The following is an 18758-nucleotide window of genomic DNA, read 5'->3' on the forward strand; positions in this document are numbered from 1 at the left end:
ATGAAGTACACAACATTAATAATCAAGAACTTGTGGGACTTAAGTAGCTTCGGTTTGTAAAACAAAATCCCAACAGAACACAGAAACACCTTTTTCTTTTTTTTTTCTTTTGTTTCAGGGAGTTTGTATTCATTAATTACTTCAGAACTGAGACTGATGTGACCTAAAACACACAGTATGTAACTTCTGGGCAAAGATGTAGTTTGATGACATAATGAAGCAGCGTGGGATCATGGGAGTCGTTGTCTTTATTGTTAGACAACCACAGTTGCCAATGAAAATCTATCTGATGTGACTCAGGCAAAATAATACAGACGAGGTGATCTACAGTCGCCGACTTCCCCCTTCACTCTCTGACTCTCTCCCAAAAGTGATCGCAACGGGAGACCAAATGAAAAACTGCTACATTGAATAAAATCACAAATGTGTTTGAATATTGCTGGAAACATTTGGGATAATATAGGAACATAACTCAACAAAACACAACACAGGTACTGCAGAAATCTTATTTATTGTGCCATTTAGACTTTTTTGTCTTCACATTCACATTTGATAATTCTTAAATTAGTGAATGTCTGGCATTTTTTATAACATTCCTGAAATTGTATGTAAAGTAATGCTTAAAAGCGTATCCCCATCTATTCCCAGAGTAAACTCTGAGCTGTTGTTAATCCATTTGGAGTACAGGAATGGTTTTGGGCTCTTTTGAAAGGCTAATGTCTTTATTTTTTTTCCCCTGAACAGCCAGAAGCTCTCTAAGTGCATCTGTCATTCACATATAGGAAATGTGAACACACTGAACTTAATTTAATAACAACATCACTGAAAATGGTCACATAACATTTGTTTTTCTGATGAAATATTCATGTGCTTTGCAAAAAAAAAAAAAAAAAAAGCTATTTTGTGACCTCAGAACACCCTGACTGAGAGTCACAGGGGCATTTAACTCATTATAGTCCTTTAAATTCTTACTTACATTAACTTTGTGCATATAAAATAGTAAAAAACAGGAAGTGCTGAGGTGGAAAAACAGCATGTAGAGAGTAAATTGCGTAAACTTTAAGCTGACACACGGTGCTAATTGGGAAATTAACCACAGGTATCAGCCCCCCCCCAAAAAAACAAAAACAATATAATAATAATGGTTTGTTGCTTTGTGATGAGGCACTGATGTGACTAGAAGGATGACGGAGACGTGATTAAAATCTATACAGGGGAAACCATAGAGTGAAATAGGAGCGCACTGAGACCGAATACATGACATCAGGTTAAGCACTCCATCTCATGGTCAGAAGTAGAACGACACATTTAATTTAGTGCCGTTTGATGAGCGTGCTGAGCTGTAACGCTGCTCCGAGGTCTGACACTGTGGGTTACATGTGTACCGGCTGTTTGTTCAGCGACATTTAAATACCTTCAAGTGTCTTTATGGTGTTTTTCAATCAATCAAACCATAACTGAAAACATCTGGATTCCATGTGAAGCTCCTAAACATCTTTGGGGACATTTAGAAACTATAGATTACACAATCCATCATTCATAACCCAAAAAATCGAATACGCTGTGTCTTTAAATTTGTTTTTTTAGAACAACTCACAATAAACCATTAGAATTTACATTGGTGTTTGTGTCTCCCATTAATCACATGTCCTCAGTATGCAGGACATTTATGGACGCTCACAGGTCCGCCCCTCCTGGATCCCTTCTCAAGTGAAACAGGCTTTCCGTTAAGCTTCACATTTCGCAGGCAGCCCACAAATGGTGAAGACACAGAGAGCCGGTTTGTCTTTGTTGTCCCTGAATGGAAAAAAAAGGAAAGGCATCTTCACGTACACACTCACAAATACACCAGCAGTAGTATTTTTCTTCAGCATGTCTTGTTGCACGGGTTAAAAACAGAATGATGGATCCTACCTCCGATGTAAAGTGTGTCCAGTGGAGAGTCTGAGGTGGGTGTACGGGGGGCGGCTTTCTGTTCAGACGTGGAGTCCACCGCTAGTTTTATGACTTCAAGCTGTCTGGACACTGGAGGACGACAACACAAGAATATGACATTTTCAAGTAGACGTGTATTGAGCAGTTTGTGTAATGATGTCAGAATGAGACTTCATACCTGTGACAACGTGAAACTTTCCATCACAGAGGTTTCCACGAGGAGTCACTGAGACACTGACAGCACCGCTACCATCCTTCACTTTGACGCCCACCTGGTAAAAGATTATACCCTTATTGTTATATTATACCCATAATTCTTATCAACTAAACAGTGGTATTTTACCTCGTAGTTGCAATGATATGGAAAGTTGACAAGCTTGTGTTTGAAACTGGTGTCAATTTTCATATGTTTTGAAATACATCTTTAACTGAATATAATATTAGCATGACCCCAAAACACAACAACAGATAACGTAACACAACAACAGATCACGAAACACAACAACAAATCACGAAACACAATAACATATCAGGAAACACAACTGATCATAAAACCCAACAACAGATCATAAAACACAATGGATCACAAAACACAACTAAAGACCACAAAACACAACAGATCACAAAACACAATAGATCACAAAACACAATAGATCACAAAACACAACAACAGATCACAAAACACAACAGATCACAAAACACAACAGATCACAAAACACAACAACAGATCACAAAACACAACAGATCACAAAACACAACAGATCACAAAACACAACTAAAGACCACAAAACACAACAGATCACAAAACACAATAGATCACAAAACACAATAGATCACAAAACACAACAACAGATCACAAAACACAACAGATCACAAAACACAACAGATCACAAAACACAACTAAAGACCACAAAACACAACAGATCACAAAACACAATAGATCACAAAACACAATAGATCACAAAACACAACAACAGATCACAAAACACAACAGATCACAAAACACAACTAAAGACCACAAAACACAACAGATCACAAAACACAATAGATCACAAAACACAATAGATCACAAAACACAACAACAGATCACAAAACACAACAGATCACAAAACACAACAGATCACAAAACACAATAGATCACAAAACACATCAACAGATCACAAAACACAACAGATCACAAAACACAACAACAGATCACAAAACACAACAGATCACAAAACACAACAGATCACAAAACACAACAACAGATCACAAAACACAACAGATCACAAAACACAACCAATCATAAAACACAACAACAGATCACAAAACACAATAGATCACAAAACACAACAAAAGATCACAAAACCAGACAACAGATCACAAAACACAGCTTCAAATTGCCAGACAGATTCACCTTGGTTTCCATTAAGAACACATCAAGTCTGGTCTTGTGACCTCGCACATGGAAGAAGAGACCGGTCAGGTGTTGAGGACGAAACTCGAAGGCCAACACAAACTGGGAGCCAACGTTGAAGTAATTATCTACAAACAGACATGAGGTTTCATGAGGTTTGAGGTCAGTGTTTGCTGTAATTTGCACCCATACACAGTAAACAGGGACATGAAATGATGCATTAGGATCTATATAAACTGCCAAACCTAAGATGATGTGACCGCCACCGAAGTATGTTCCCATCTCAGTGAGCTTATCAGAGCAGGGTAAAGTTTTACTGCTTGCCTTCGGGCCCTCGATAACTTCCTCGTTCATTTTGAAATCCCGTACGCATCCAATGACACTGTCCATGGGAACGTTGTGTCCCTGGGGGAGGACGAGGAGAGGGTCAATATGTACACAAGCAAATGTGGGAAAATATGTGACGCGGCTGTTGATACAGACGTTTGTGTTTCTGCTGATCGGATCGCCTCCCAGATACACGGGGTTGCGCAGCTCTAAGGACGATCCCTCGTTGTTTGGCAGAAGTCCATCAGTCACACGGACTCCATCGACCAGCAGGTGAAAAGTGCTCTTCTCCACACTGAACTCAACCTGTACACACACAGACAACCTGTCAACACCAGAAGACCTCAACCAGTAAAACTAAATTGAAGACACCAAATGACTGTGACTTTGTGAATGTTGGAAGGAAGCGGAAAATGGACCCAACAGATACAACAGTTGTGCAACCATTTTCATTTTAAATACTGATGGCTAATGATCCGTTACCCTGTGCCAGTTCCCGTCGTTGCTCTTCTCCTTGTGCTGGATGATTCGGTCCCGCCCAAGTGACATCCTGATCTTCCCATTGGCCAAGTACACGGCGAGCAGCGGGATGACTCCTGTCCCCGCCACGTGGAGGATCAGCCCTTTGGACGACTTGGTCTTGATGTCGAGGGAGAAGTGAGGCCTGAGACGACACGAGAGCCGAGAGTGTTAATGTTCTAATGAACGAATGAATAAAACATCTTCCAGGTGTTTTATTACATATCTACCATTACCTGTGATTCAGGTCCTCTTGCGGCACGGTGTAACTGAGCCAGCTGTGTTGCTCAGAGAGCTGGTGTTCGCCCTGTTGGGCTCCCTGGTGTTTACACTGGCTGCCTGCCGGAGCCGGAGTCTGACACACAGCGGAGGAATGACCTGCATCAGTAACTAATCATAAACCCAAGAGACGAATTATCATGATCCTGTAGGAGCAAAGGCTTTTTTGCGCTTACGGGTTTTTGTGTCTCGGGTATTTTTTGTGCAGGTGCTGGTAAAACCTCAGTGTGTGGTTGGGGATGGAGACGACACGGGCCAAGGCCTCGGTCCTCCGCTAGTGAATACGTGCTCAGATCGACAGGTATGAAGCTCTGCCCAGGCCTGTGTCGGATTAGATTTTTTAAAAAACATAAATTCATGTTATTATTAGAAAAAGCCGGCGGATATCATCGATGTGAGAACAGATTTCTAAGGTTTCCAGACCTCCTTGTGTAAAGGTTAGTGATGCAGCCAGTGAAATTGCCTCCTTTCAGTTTCTTCCGGAGTGTCCTGCTGCTGGACGATTGTGCCTGAGTGACTTTCATATTATCGATGCTGAGCTCCAGCCTGAGAAAATCAAGTCAACACAGGCAAGTTGTGTGATTTTACTGCATTTTAATTGAGATGAAGATCTCGGTTGCAGACAAAAGGAGGTCATCGTGTCTCACCCGGTTGAACTCCTCACTGCGGACATGTAGTGCCAGCTTCCATCACTGTACCTTTTATCCGACCTCAAGGTGTAATTATCACTATTTAATACTGCGTAGCCATCATCCAGGGACAGCTGGAGGTCAGGGGCAGAGGTGGAGCCCTGCAGAAAATCGGAGAATACTGATAGAGTCGTCTTTGGCTCTTCAGTCTCTTTGAAAGCTGGATGTGAGTCATGCCGGGTCTTACCTGAGAGCTGCTCCTGAGAAGAGTACCATGTCGGTCCGTGCTCCTGAAGCCCAGAGAGACCCTGAGTGGCTGCTCGGCCCCGACAAACAGAGGATCAGCGGGCAGAGCTGAATGCAACGTGGCTGAACGGACGCCCTGCAAGTCAGAAGCACATCAGTGTCAGGCTCCTGTCTGAAGTTTGTCATCGCAATTATTTACTTCAAAGCAAGACGAATAAGATAAAGATAAGTTGCACATTATTCCTTTTATTCCAAAACGTATGAAGTTAAACCAATTCCTCTTTTAGTTGAAATAATAATGTACTATTCCTCCTTTCATTACACTCAGGGATGTTGCTGCTACAGCTTTACTTGTTCTGGTATGAATAATGGGCTGGTTCTGTGGTTTCCAACCGTTTTCATCCACAGACCCATTTTCTATCATTGAGGAAACTGACGACCCCTGACTAAGTGACGTATTTATGGATATATTCAATGCGCGACAATAACAGCAGAGAACAAAAGTGAAATTACCTAAAATTCGAGCAGAATATTTTCCCCCTGAATTTATCTGTATTTCAGGTTTCCTTTTTCTGCAAAATTCAGTGTTTTCTTTTCGCTAACGTTCGGCCATTGTTCTGTTAGTCGAGGCTCTGTGAATAAAGGCTTGTGTTCAGGTCCGTGCCCTGTCCTTATCCTGTGAGGTTTATATCTTAAAAGGGTCTCTGAGGGCGTTCTGTGTTGTTCTGGAGGCCGGTCGTTAGTTTATGTTCGCAGACTCCATTTCTGACTTAGCTACTTTTGCTCTCTGGTAGCGCTGCAGAGACAGGCGCTCGAAAACCTGCAGAAAACCTGACCAGGGTCCTTCACAAAGGCATCCACAGTCCAGCAGCATTAAACAACTTATATGTATATATATATATGGATATATATAGACATATGTTACAATCACATATGCCCAATTAAAAAGTTTTAATAAGAGAGCCCCTTAAAACAATAATCCAAACTTTAAAAATTGTACTTTAATTTGTTTCCTCATAGTAATTAATGAAATGCTGCATATCTGATATAGCATATATGTGGGCAGCTATGGCGGCTGTGGCTCAGAGGTAGAGCCAGAATCTTGTTATCGGAAGTTCGTTGGTTCGATTCCCCTGGTCTGCACGTGGAAGTGTCCTTGGGCAGGATACTGAACCCTAAACTACTCCTGATGTGCTGGTTGGCACCTTGTATGGCAGCTAACGCAATCAGTGTATGAATGTATTTACGAATTTCTGTAAGTTGCTTTGGACAGAAGGAATTCAAAAAATGTTTTCTTACATCCCTTAAAATCAAGAAGGCCATGGTAAGTTTAGGAAGCCCAGGTTGGAAACCTGTTGGCCAGCTTAGAGTGGCTAATATTAGCTAGAGCATATTAGCTAGAGTTAGCAACATTTAGGTCAGTAAAACTGAAATGACTGAGTTTAATGACTTGATGACACTGTACAACGTGTCAAGTACAATCACATTTTTCTTTTTCAAACACAATGATGGATAGATTTGAGCCTATTATTAATATGCAAGAGACTCAAAGCAGCCGTGTCTCCTGGTCATCTGTTCGTGGCGGTTTACCAGCAGTGAGACTGGACATCCATCGCTGACACCAATCGCCACGTCGAACTTGACGATCTCATAGTCGGCTGTCAGGTAATCCACACATCCTCTCAGCGGTGGAGCCGTGATGTTGTGCCTAATATTCACAGACATTAATAGAAAGTAAAAGGGACAAAAGGCTCATCTGATGAGCTGAAGCAGCAGTGTGAACTGTGAAATCTGCTTGTATCTGTTTGTTACCTCTGTCTGAGCGGTGCCGGCAGACCCCCGATGTAATAACCCGTGTAGTTTGTTTGTTTGTGATCTGTGGAGATATTCTTTCGTCCGTAGTACAACGTGAACTTGTCTGCAATTGTGACTGCAAATTGTGTGTCCTAAGACAATAAGTTTAGTTTAGAAAGCTTGCATTGCTTGATGTTCAATTTTTAAAGTCAGTTAGATTTATAATTAACCAGCTTACAACTAGAGACAGTCGTTCAGCACTTTGAAGTCTGAGCTGTCGGCCGGCGTGCCGTCCATGAAGCACCAGGAAGCCTCTCTCCACCAACACACAGAAAAAAGACTCCTGTGACAGACAAACACAAATCACATCACATTTCATACCAAAGACACATTAACACACATTCCCCTCCACTGTGTTTACTGATAGTTGTTGAGACCAGGGACGGTGGTAACACTTTCGTAATTTTCCCAGTAACTCAAAAACTGTTGACACCGTAGTAGCCAATTTACTATATTTTTAACTTAAATGTGTAGGAATGTATTTAAGTGGCTTTATGAAATATGTACAGGCTGCAAAATAGTTTTTAATACCCTCACTCCACTCCTATTGCACAGGGTGGTTGTAAACATGACTAAAATATACATATTAATCAGTCAAATGAAATGACAGAAGATAATTTATCTAATTCAGATAATTGTGACTATTCATGTCTTTTGTAAAAACAGTTACTACCTACAAAAGGTGGGAAGCCGTAAGATTGTCAGTTTTGCATTTTCACTGACAGTTATCATTAATTTAGCATGTAATCCTCTGACATGTCACTTTTAAATAGCACATTTATGGTAGTATTTATATTTTTTCATTACTTTATTTTACAGGGATACGATGCACGTTAATAACATTTCTGAAAATATGTCAGAGTTCACTGGAAATGCTAATTTTTTAATATTTACAACTCTATCTATCCATCTAGCTCACTAGCTAGTTTATCGGGCTTTTAGGTTTGAAAAATATAAATCAAACTTGGATGATTCAGCGATGCTTGTAACAAGTTGTACGACCATCGTTGAATCAGCCATGTTGTTATCTAAACATATGATTTCACCTCAAAAACAAGTTCTTGCTGGTACGTTTCTCCGGACGTTTCAAACGTGGCTCCTTCTTTGTCAGCAAGAAGACAATCTAACTGAGCGTGTGCAGAGAGAGTTACACCTCTGTAGCCTGTTTCTGATTGGACGTATTCAAGCTGTTACAGGAGTCACATGTCACAGCTGTACCTGTTCTCCCCTGATTTAGAAAACATCATACTTCATTTCCGATGTAGAGCAGCAGGGCGTTTGTCTCTCGGCTGTTCGTGTGAAACTTGAGCTGCCTTCTTTTGATCCTGTGCGGCTCCTTCATGAACGCCATGCTGTAGCCCGTTCCATCGTAGTAACTGTGCAACTCTGACCTGCGGATTCTAAACAAATATGGAATCGTGTCATCATTATTAGCACAGACCTTTCCAAACATCATAACTGTGTGAGACTTTTTAAACGCTCACGTCACAGGAGGTTGCTTTGCGTCCATGTTGACCGCTCGCTTGTAGTTGAACAGGCCGACGGGCTTGTCGTTTATGTAGGAGAGTTTCATTGCTCCTCTGTATTTGGGGTGGCGCAGCTCCACTGGAGGCTACACGAACCAAAAGAAGGAGAAAACTCTTACAGCAAAATCCTTTGCACTGGACCTTTAAATAAATACAGGTACAATGAAACAACAGCAGTGACTGGGTACCTTAAAGTCAGCAGGATAGCCGCCCACGTAGAAAACAAGACTCTCCGGATCCAGTTGAAGGACGCCAGTCGTTGTGTTTGGAAGGTTACGTTTAGGATAGAGGCTGACTCTCTCCTGTGATGTGAAGTGCTGCGTGATTTTAACTTCGGCATCTTGATAAACTCTGCAGAAAGTGTTGACACACACACAGAGATAATCTTCTGATTACACTTGGTGGAGGAGGAAAGTGCGGCTCAGTTCCCCTAGAAACTTTTAGAGACAATGTCCGTGTTCTTTTTCTCCTTCTGTGTTTGGAGTACCTATGGAAGACGACCCTGTCAAAGTCTGAGGAGTTCACATTGCTAGTTGTTGTTATTTGGACGGTTTCCACCTCATGGACGACTCCACCCAACTTGTAGACACAAAACAACACGTTGCTTCTAATCGCCATCCCAATGTAATCTCCAGACGCCTGAGTGTAAAAGAAAAGATCACGAGAAGCAACTGAGAATAACAGATTTCTATCACTAAAATTGCTGATATCTCTGTGTCTAAACTGGAGGCACACTCACATCCTTGTTGCCCAGGTAGAAAACAAAGGAGTCGGCATCTCTGCGTTTGTGCTGGCGTCGCCTACGTCTGTGGTCGGCCTCGTGGGGATTGTTTTGATGGCGATTGAGAAGCAGATCGACGGCTGTAAACGCTTTGATGTCTGGGAGGTTTCTCGGCGGATGGAGCTCCACATGACCCTTTCCGTTGAAGGTGGTGGCAAGCGAGAGCTACGAGAAGTTCAACCAAGGTGGAAATCATTAATGTGAATGTGTTTTTATGGAAAAAAAAAAAAGTTCTGTCGTGTTGCTTTTTTGTTAAACCTGCAGTAACTGATTTGACGAGAACTGACGTCCTGTCACCTTTTGACATCAGCATTCATTTGGATTTTTCACCTCTGTTTGTGGCACCACCTCTACCAACTACTGAGGGCAAAATCTACCTAAGTGCTCCATTGTGTCCACAGCTACTTACGTGCTTTTGCTTCTGGTGCACAGTGGGTGTACAGTGGGTTTTTACAGCTTTTTTCTGCTCTGTGAGAGCTGTCAGACTGAACCAAAACAGTGACATTTCAGGTCATAAGCCAAAACAATAAGCTGAAAGATGTTTTAAAGGGTGCTGCGCCATTGTCCCGACAGCCCATTATTCCAAAACACCAACCCTAACCCTAACCCCCGAAAAATGGCCCATGGGACCGAAAGCCCATTTGTCTGACAGCCCATTATCATGAAAACATGAAAATATTGCTCTGAAAATACTCTCCCTGCACGTCTTGGTTCCTAACCCCTAACTCTCCCCCAACCTCAATCTTTTTTCTCTAAAAAAGTAATTCTGCATTTGTTTTCCATCAGTCTGCTTCTGCTGACTTGAGTCGACTTTTCACCTAAATGTTGATGTTTTGTTGTATGTCTGATTTTAGCTACCTTGTCTGGTCCGTACAACACTTGTGTCGGTGGTGGGTTGTTGGTTTATCACGACTCCGGACATTTTTCCATGACACTGAACTCTTGCTTGTTTTGTTAAAGGTCACAAAGTTAGCCTGTTAAAACAACACGATGTAACTTTTTCACCTTAAAATAACAGCTAGGGACCAAACCTCTGCAAGGACTATGAACAGGGGCGGCAGTCAGTGAACTAAAATCTTCAGGGAGTGTATTTTCCTCACAACAAGACATTTTTTTTTTTATTCGGGGGTGTCAGGATAATTGGCCATCAGAGCAATGGGCAGTCAGTCAGCTGATATTCTTCTTCACTATGAGCGACATCTTTTTGTCTTCCAAAATATGGATTACAGCAGCTTTATGTCAAAGCTGACAACAATTGTACATCTACCCTGTTAGCATAGTTTCTTGTCTCCTCGATCACATCCTTGATTCCCGTGATGGTTTCTGTCATGTTGGCGCTGGGAGGCACTTTCCCACTGAGAGCCTCAACTCGTCTGATTTTGTCTTTCAGGGCCGGAAGAGCTGTGCTCAAGTTCTTCACTGAAACAGAAACCAAAAAACAAAAACACCACAAATCAAACTATAGAATCGTATAACATAGCTGCAACATGACATTAATGAAAACGTTATACTTTAAGGTCCCATATTATGCTCATTATCAGGGTCATAGTTCCTTTTCGGTGTCTACTAAATGTTCAAAAGTCCCATTATTTTTCTTTTATTGTCCATTACTGCAGCACCTCTATTCACCCTCCATCTGAACGCTCCAGAAAACCCCAGTCTGCTCTGATTGGTCAGCTCTCACAGGCCTGAACAGGCCCCGCCCACTGTGTTTCAGTGGTGGCGGTGCTGGGGGGTGTGGCTGATGTCAGTGACTGTGTAGCTGTGACATCACAACCTTACAGAAGTACTGAAGGCTCAGTTTCTGAATATGGACTGTGTGTACTTTCTCCCTGGATCGAGTGTTTTGATACTTTAACAGTTTTCATAAAGCACCTAGACATGTTTAATAATCAAAAACAACAGGATACCATCCTTTCTATAACCTTTAAAGTTAGTGTCTGTTTTAAATACTCACCTGCCTGGTCAGCATCAATCAAAATATCGTCTATATTCACATTGACAATGTTTAAAGTTATTTTCTCCACTTCCTGGCTGATATTTTTCAGTCTGTCTGTTACATTACTGACAGAGGAGTTGGAGGCAGAGGCAGCTGTTTTCGCAGACTCTATCAGGCCTTCTGTGTCACCTGAAATCAAAAAACAAAGAAACAAAGATAATCTACAGTGTATAATCTCTTATTTCTCCTCATACAAATTCCAAACAATCCACCAACCTCTTTTAGTTTTTTTGAAGTTGTCGCTGACGGCAGAGATGTCCATTCTCAGCTTTTCTCCCTTTTCCTTTTGCTTATTCACACGATCTCTGTGGGTGTTCACTGTTTGTGACAGCGCTGTTTGAAAGAAATTGAAAAGCTTTTCACTTTTGTGCATTTAACGTCAGTATAATGGATCCGACTCAGTATATTATGCTGTTGACTCACATCGTAGGTTACTCTGAGTCTTGTTGGCTTCTCTCCATGAACGAGTTGAGTTGTCTTTGAGTCCTTCTGCCCCGTTGACTAGACCTTCTTCCACATCCTGATTTATTGTGACAGGATCGTATCAATATTTTTTGACAAGAACTCAGGTTCAAGCATCAAGCATCACTAATAGTTACCTGTAAGGCTTGATCAGCGGCTTCTCTGGACTGATTTGCTGCCATCTCTGCCTTTTCTATTGTATGTATGATGTTGTTATGAGCTCCCATACCCCGAGCACTGAGCAGGTCGGTACTGTTGGTGGCATTATGAAGCACTCTGCAATAACATACAGCATTGTGTATTAATGTCAACATAAACACAGTTGTATTCAGTATTTATTTAAAGGAGACATATTAAGCTAATTTTCAGGTGCATAATGTTATTCTGGGTTACTACTAGAACAGGCTTACAAGCTTTAATGCTCAAAAAACACATTAGTGTTCTCATACTGTTCAGTGCTGCAGCTCTGTATTCCCCCTCTGTCTGAAACGCTCTGTTTTAGCTACTGTCTCTTAAGGCAGGAACACACCAGCCCAACCGTTGGACGTCTGAAGCGTTTGGAGAGACTCGGACGAGGTCGGGAACACATATGTTTGGTGTGTTCAGCTGCGTCGGAAGCTTTCGGAGCCGCGCGGACGTTGTCGGATCCGACTGAGCATGCAAAGTCTGAGGAGGAGGGCCATCGGACGTCTGAGCCATTGGATCCTCTGATTGGTTGTGTGCCAGCTGAATAGCCGTTCTGATTGGCGGTGTGCTAGCGAATCAGCGCGGTGTGTGGGAGGGGTGGAATACTGTGTGCGCTTTGTTTTTCTATGCACTCAGTTCCGTCATTCCCTGTTTTCATGTTTTGCAGTAGTGGCACCAGACTAGTTGGTATTATGTCCGTTCAGGACGAATTAATCTGTGTTCGTTTGGTAATGCCTTGCTGCATGTTTAGTATGCAGCTGTTTTTGTCTGAAATAGTTAAGTTTCGTTTTGATCGAAAGTAAAGAGAGTTGCGTGCACAAGCCTCTCGTTTACAACTCACAACACAAGCGTCACCCGCATGTTGCATCTCGCGCAAGCGCAGAACGTACACGCTACTGTGGAGTAGGCAGAACATTGAAGCGGTGTGTTCAATGCAACTTTTCTGCCGAACGGGTCAGACAGGAGGCAACGGAGTGGTCGGAGAGTGGTTGGATAAGGCAGTTGGACGTATGGGCGGTGTGTGGGGGCCTTTAACCCCCCCCCCCCTCCCGAAACCCCAGTCTGCTCTGATTGGTCAGCTCACACACGCCTGAGCCAGCACCAATAACAACAATAAAGCAGCTGTGCGAAATCAATTCTGGCAAGCAAAACCAGCCATGAGACATCAGTTATGCAAATGTGTGACATTGTGATGATGCGTGATGTCACAAAGTCTCAGAGTTAAAGGCGGGACTACTGACGAGGCGTTTCAGGAGCAGTGTTTTCTGTGGGAGAGAGGAGCTTCTGTTGGTGCGGACTTTGACCTTTTTGATTTTTAAAGATCTTTTACATGCACAAGAACATATAAAATACTGACCGAAAGAAAAAAAAAGCATAATAGGTAGGTCCTTTAAACTGCATTCATCCATTTTGAATAGTTCCTCTGCTTCACACTCACTGTTGAAGCTCTGCTGCCAACATGCTGAGCTCCCTTGCGTGCTCCTCGGCCTTGGTCACTTTATCCACCTTGGACAATATTTGATATTTGTTGTTTAGATTCTTGATGAGTTGCCTCTTGGCACCATTTAGCTGAGCTGCGTGATTCTCAAACTCCTGCAATTGACACACAATAAACTCACTTTGCACGCTCCAAAACTTGTCTCATGGAATCACAGTTGTAAAATTGTTCTCTTTACTTTTTTATTCTCCTCCAGCATTAAAAAGATGTCTGAGATGTTCTTCAGCAGATCTTTGGCCATTTCAGTCACAGGATGGAGTGTACGGTTTTCTCTCTGCAGCTGAGAGCGAAGATGCTAGAAGATGATACAAACAGAAGTGAAACTACCAGCAAAACAATATAGTGTTTATATCAGGCATATATGACAGGAAACTGCCAGATGTGTTTCAATATCACCTCCAGCTGTTGTAGCATAGTGAGGCTCTTTAAGTTAAGACCCTGCGTCCTGTCGACCGTGTCCTCTGCGTCTGACAGCAGCTCAGCCACGTCCCTCAGAGAGGAGTCGGACTCCATCAGAGAGTCTGCAGTCGGGCTGGTTTCCACAGGGACCGCCATGTTCCTGATGAACACTGAGGAGAACGCACACATTCACACAGTTACACTGGTGTTCATTTGTAGGGTTGTTGTACATCATGATGATTTATTAATACGGGCCGATCGGTGTCATCCGTCTCTGACATAATGGAAGTCCATCAATAACTTTACATTATACTTTATCTTGGAGGCCCATGTGTCATTTTGTTTAATTGTTCAGTCGTGTGAAAAATGCATCTTTAAAAGAACAACTAAAAACTCTCTTTGTCACCACAACCGCACAACTCCTTTCCTTGTTTCAGGGGCAGCTCTCTTTGCCTCTTTCTGTTCTTCAAGCTTTACTTCATAAAGTTTCATGTAACTGCAATTCAGCCAACTTGATCGGTTTCCTCCTTTTTACAGCGTTGCCGGGAACGTTATTGTGCTGTTGATCTTCTCATCTAACTCTCCAACTGAAAATAAATACATCTTTTTTCCCAGAAGTCAGGGTAGACTTATCTGGGAGTTCAAAATCAACATTTTCTGTCTTTTTAAATGACAGTTATTTTCCTGCATTAAAGTGCCTGTGAGAAGCTAACACATCTTCTTGTGTTTGTGTTGATCAAACCCAAAAGAGAAGTGATGAAAACAAAAAAACATTTGTGTTTGTTTTGGTGGTTTCAGCTTCTAAAAGTTAGAGAGCCGTGAGTCGTGAGAGTGGAGGACCCTCTATGAAACACCATCTACTTCACATCGTGTGGTTGGCGTTGAGAGTGAGGTAGCCAAAACATCAAAGTAGCTCCGCACTGCTTTTTTTTTTAATCAATAAACCAACAAACAGAAAGAAAAAAAAAACATCTCACATGCGTGTTTCTCCTCTCGCTCTGTGCCAGCATCGTCTCTGTGAACAGAGCAGCCCATCTCTCTCATTTCCTGCACCATCCGCCGAGCCTCCTCCGTCATCCCGGCTTTGTTGTTTTCAGAGAGAGGCGCAGACTGCTCGGGCTTCACTTCAGTTTGCCGCTTTATCAAATCTGACAAAGGAAGAAAGAAAGACGCCGCTTTTAATGATGCATCTGTGGCCGAGGCTCATCCAGTTTCTCACAGAACCTGCTGCTCTGGTCGGACGTTACTGAGCAAGAATGATTAAAGTTTGTGATACTTGATAACAGCTCATTACTTTGTTAATGTGAGACTAATATTTTAGGTGGCTTTTCTTACATTCTGAAAACACATTGGTATATTCTGACCTTGTGTGGCCGTGAGGAGAGCTGCGGCTTCGGAGAGAACATCCTCTGCCTTTAACTTTGTTCCCTTCACATCCTGCAGGACCGTCTCCAGGTCTGATCCAGTCTGAACTGCCTGGAAGGTGGATAACAGTTTAAATATTGTATAAATGCTCCTCATGTGTTTTCAGAGCTCTACAGTTCCTCACTTATACATACACATATTATTATATATTATATTATTATAAAAAAAAACACCTCCTGCAGCATTCAAGCAATAATCCACATGTATAATTCAGTAAAATTGCAATAACACAACAAAACTTCTGATGAAGTTTCAGTCTGATTAACAGAGGAAAATTCACTGCAGGTACCTTGTCAATCAGTTGACTGAACTCATCTCCGACGACATCCACATCTGCTTCCAGCTGTTCCACCTTTGGATCCAGATGTGTCACAGCAGTGCTGTAGCTGCCGACCCGAATCTGCACAAACAGGGGAGCTGAGAAGTGCACTGAATGCGGAGAAATATTGGCGTGTGTGATATGAATATTACAGAGGCGGGGATGTTTTTTTCTTTTGGCAAACTTTCTTTTATATCTGAAACCTGCATGAGCTGCACCTTGATTTCAGACATGTTAGCCTTCAGGCGGCTCAGCCTGTAGAGTGAACCGGAGCCAGTCGTGATGTTCTGCATCTGTTTCTCCAGACGACCCAGAGAGTCGTCCATCTGTTCCAAGTCGACCAGTGAGGTGAGAGTGCAGCTGTCACAGTCTGGCAAATATACAAGGAGTGAAGGAAACTCCTCGTTAGGTGACATCTCCAGCGCTCAAAACATGACTGCAAGATGAATTTTTCAACACAAACTCACCATGGCAACCATTACCACCGCTGCCGTCACCAGATGTGATGCACTCTGGGAAAGTTGAAAGGATATTTTAAGTTGAATAATGTCCTGGTTGTAAGGTCTTGAGAAAATAGCCCCAGCTCCATCAGGGGTTATTTTCTCAGCTTGGGGTTGGAGACTAGTTTATACCTGAAAGCGTGTGTTACAAAGTGGAGCGTGGAGTTCACATAAGTATTTATCAGGCCTGGAATAAACGTGTTTTTGGAGCTCGTCCGCTCCTGGGCACTGAAAGTCAAAGATTTCCTTGATTTCGCCATTCATTCTTCTCAATTCTGTCTCTTGGGAGTCTCGCAACTTTACCGAAATCCAATATATAGCAACTATGAAATGTTGTAATGGACATCTCTTGGTTAGTGGTAAACATGCGACTCTACAGCTAAAAAAGTGTTGTTGTTTTTATTGTTCCTACAGTTAAATGTTTGAGCTTCACTGTGTGGAATGATGGATGTGCTCTGATTGACACTAAAAGGTTGTTTTCACATTTGCTGCTCTGAGTTCATTCAAAATCTGATGTTAAGATGCGAGCCTACGAGAATGATTTGTGACATCACAGATACTTTGGAAGTCAATCCTGGCATACACTGAATGGACCTCACAGTGAATGAGGGAATGAAAAATATCTGCATATTCATATCATCTATTTTTCAGTTAGCGAGATGGAGTCGGTGTCGTTTTAAGGATTTTAACGTGGTAATTTTACTTGTCAGACACACATTAGCAAACTCTAATGTCTGCCTTAAAACATGAGTGGAGGGGATCTTCATCCGCAAGCCTTTTCTCTTCAACTCTTTTTTGTGTTTATGTATTTACCTCCGGTCAGAGAATTACAGATGTTCAAGGTGCCGTCCTTACACATGCAGGGCCTGCAGCTGCCGCCGTGCACCGCTGGATTGCCGTAGTAACCGAATGCACATCTTGATGAAGGGAGGAAACACAGAAAAGGAAAGAGATCGAGCCTTGTGAGCCTCCACACCTACATGCTGACACTTTGGTGCACTGATGACAATCTTGTAATGCGATGGGGACCCACCTCTCACATCTGGCTCCACTGTAGCCCCGTCTACACAAACATTCGACTACTCCTGAGCCGATGTCCAGACAGGCCAACGCAAAGCTACACAGAGAGATTGGAATAAAAACCTCCATACTGATGCAGAGCTTTGGAAATTAAATTGTAGCTGGGTGAGGTGAAGACACTGACTTGTTCCTTGTCGAGGGGCATGGACAGGCACGACAGGTCCTGCTGGCTGCGTTTCCATAGTGACCCTCTTTACAGCGTTCACAGCGGTCCCCGATGGTGTTGGACTGACAGTTCTGGGGGTCAGTTAGATGAAACAGAACATGATGTGGAGTTTCGTGTCTAGTTCGGCCTACAATTTAACCATTATCTGTGCGTGCGTGCTTGTGTGTGTGTGTGTGTGTGTGTGTGTACACCAACCACACAGTTCCCCGTGTGCTCGTCACACTCATTGGACAGTCCATTGCAGCGACATGGCACACACTGACCCCGGTACGGTCCAGCTGGCTCTCTGTAGAAGCCGGAGCCACACTTCTGTATGATGAACACAGAGAGCTGAACAGTCGACTGTGGGACACTTAACAAAAAGTAAACACTATAACGCCACCAACCTGCTTAGAGAGGTGTTTTATCACTAAGTAATCATGCCACAAAGTGATTAACTTCAGCAAGATGTGTGTTTAAATCTTATTTATTACACACTCGTCACTGAGAAAATGCTTTTTTCTACCCTGGTGTGAGTTTGTAAATCAGGGTGTGACATGGAGACACGTGTGGCGATATGCCCACTGAAGAGTATTCCTGTTTAAAAATGGAAATATGCAAGTACTCCATGTGGCCTAGGATTGATATTTGAATGCAATGAAACAGAGTAAAGGACAAATGAGTCAGAACAATCTTAAGTGTCAGAGGATAAGTTGCACCTGCAGCAGAAAACCCAACGAATAGCTGCCTTACCTGCGTGATAGCACCTGCTGTGTGGCTGCTGAAAGAAGGATCGCAAAACTTTCTTGCACCAAACGTCTTCTGATGGTGATGGATCTGACTGTGTCTGTCATGCCCACACGTTGAATGTTTGTGAGCAGAGGGACACACCCGAGCAAAGTAAACCAAAAACAGCCACACCGCACTGCAAAGCAAAGACATATTCTGCTGCATGATGAGGCGTTTAGAAAAAGCAGTAAGAGTCTGGAGGTGAAGCAGTCTCCCTGTCTTTTTCCCAGAAGGCTCCTCCTCCTCCTCACAGGTAAACCCTGGAGCAGGTGAACCTTGGAGTTCTTTATGTGAGGCACATGAAGAAAAGCTGTACAGTACCTGTCGCACCGGCTCAAGGTTCAGTGAGGTGTGGTTGAACTCGCAGGCATTAAGGTCTTCATGGGGCAGTGGAGCAGGTGTGTGAGAACATGTGCAGTGACAAACACTCTTCACAACACAATTTCTATCACTTTATTATGAGT

At 42.8% G+C, this 18758-nt stretch overlaps 1 protein-coding gene across 1 annotated transcript; it reads right to left on the reverse strand.

The window, feature by feature from the left end:
- Positions 1-492: 492 nt before the first annotated feature.
- lama3 (laminin, alpha 3) lies at positions 493-18478 on the reverse strand. The gene is made up of 38 exons (XM_030433009.1): positions 18259-18478; positions 17722-17835; positions 17485-17597; positions 17314-17397; positions 17094-17197; positions 16248-16292; positions 15999-16150; positions 15751-15861; positions 15401-15512; positions 15014-15184; positions 14034-14206; positions 13816-13932; positions 13578-13732; positions 12091-12229; positions 11915-12011; positions 11708-11824; positions 11450-11620; positions 10760-10911; positions 9451-9657; positions 9199-9350; positions 8900-9062; positions 8670-8797; positions 8435-8585; positions 7364-7468; positions 7144-7277; positions 6922-7039; positions 5333-5467; positions 5104-5246; positions 4880-5002; positions 4633-4777; positions 4414-4532; positions 4142-4322; positions 3815-3964; positions 3577-3736; positions 3332-3459; positions 2114-2207; positions 1915-2025; positions 493-1797 (listed from the first exon to the last, which is right to left on the reverse strand). The coding sequence occupies exons 1-38, from the start codon at positions 18457-18459 to the stop codon at positions 1652-1654; spliced, it is 5121 nt and encodes a 1706-aa protein (XP_030288869.1). The 5' UTR covers positions 18460-18478; the 3' UTR covers positions 493-1651.
- Positions 18479-18758: the final 280 nt, after the last annotated feature.

The sequence above is a fragment of the Sparus aurata genome, chromosome 11 (genome assembly GCF_900880675.1).
Source record: "Sparus aurata chromosome 11, fSpaAur1.1, whole genome shotgun sequence".
Lineage (NCBI taxonomy): Eukaryota > Metazoa > Chordata > Actinopteri > Spariformes > Sparidae > Sparus > Sparus aurata.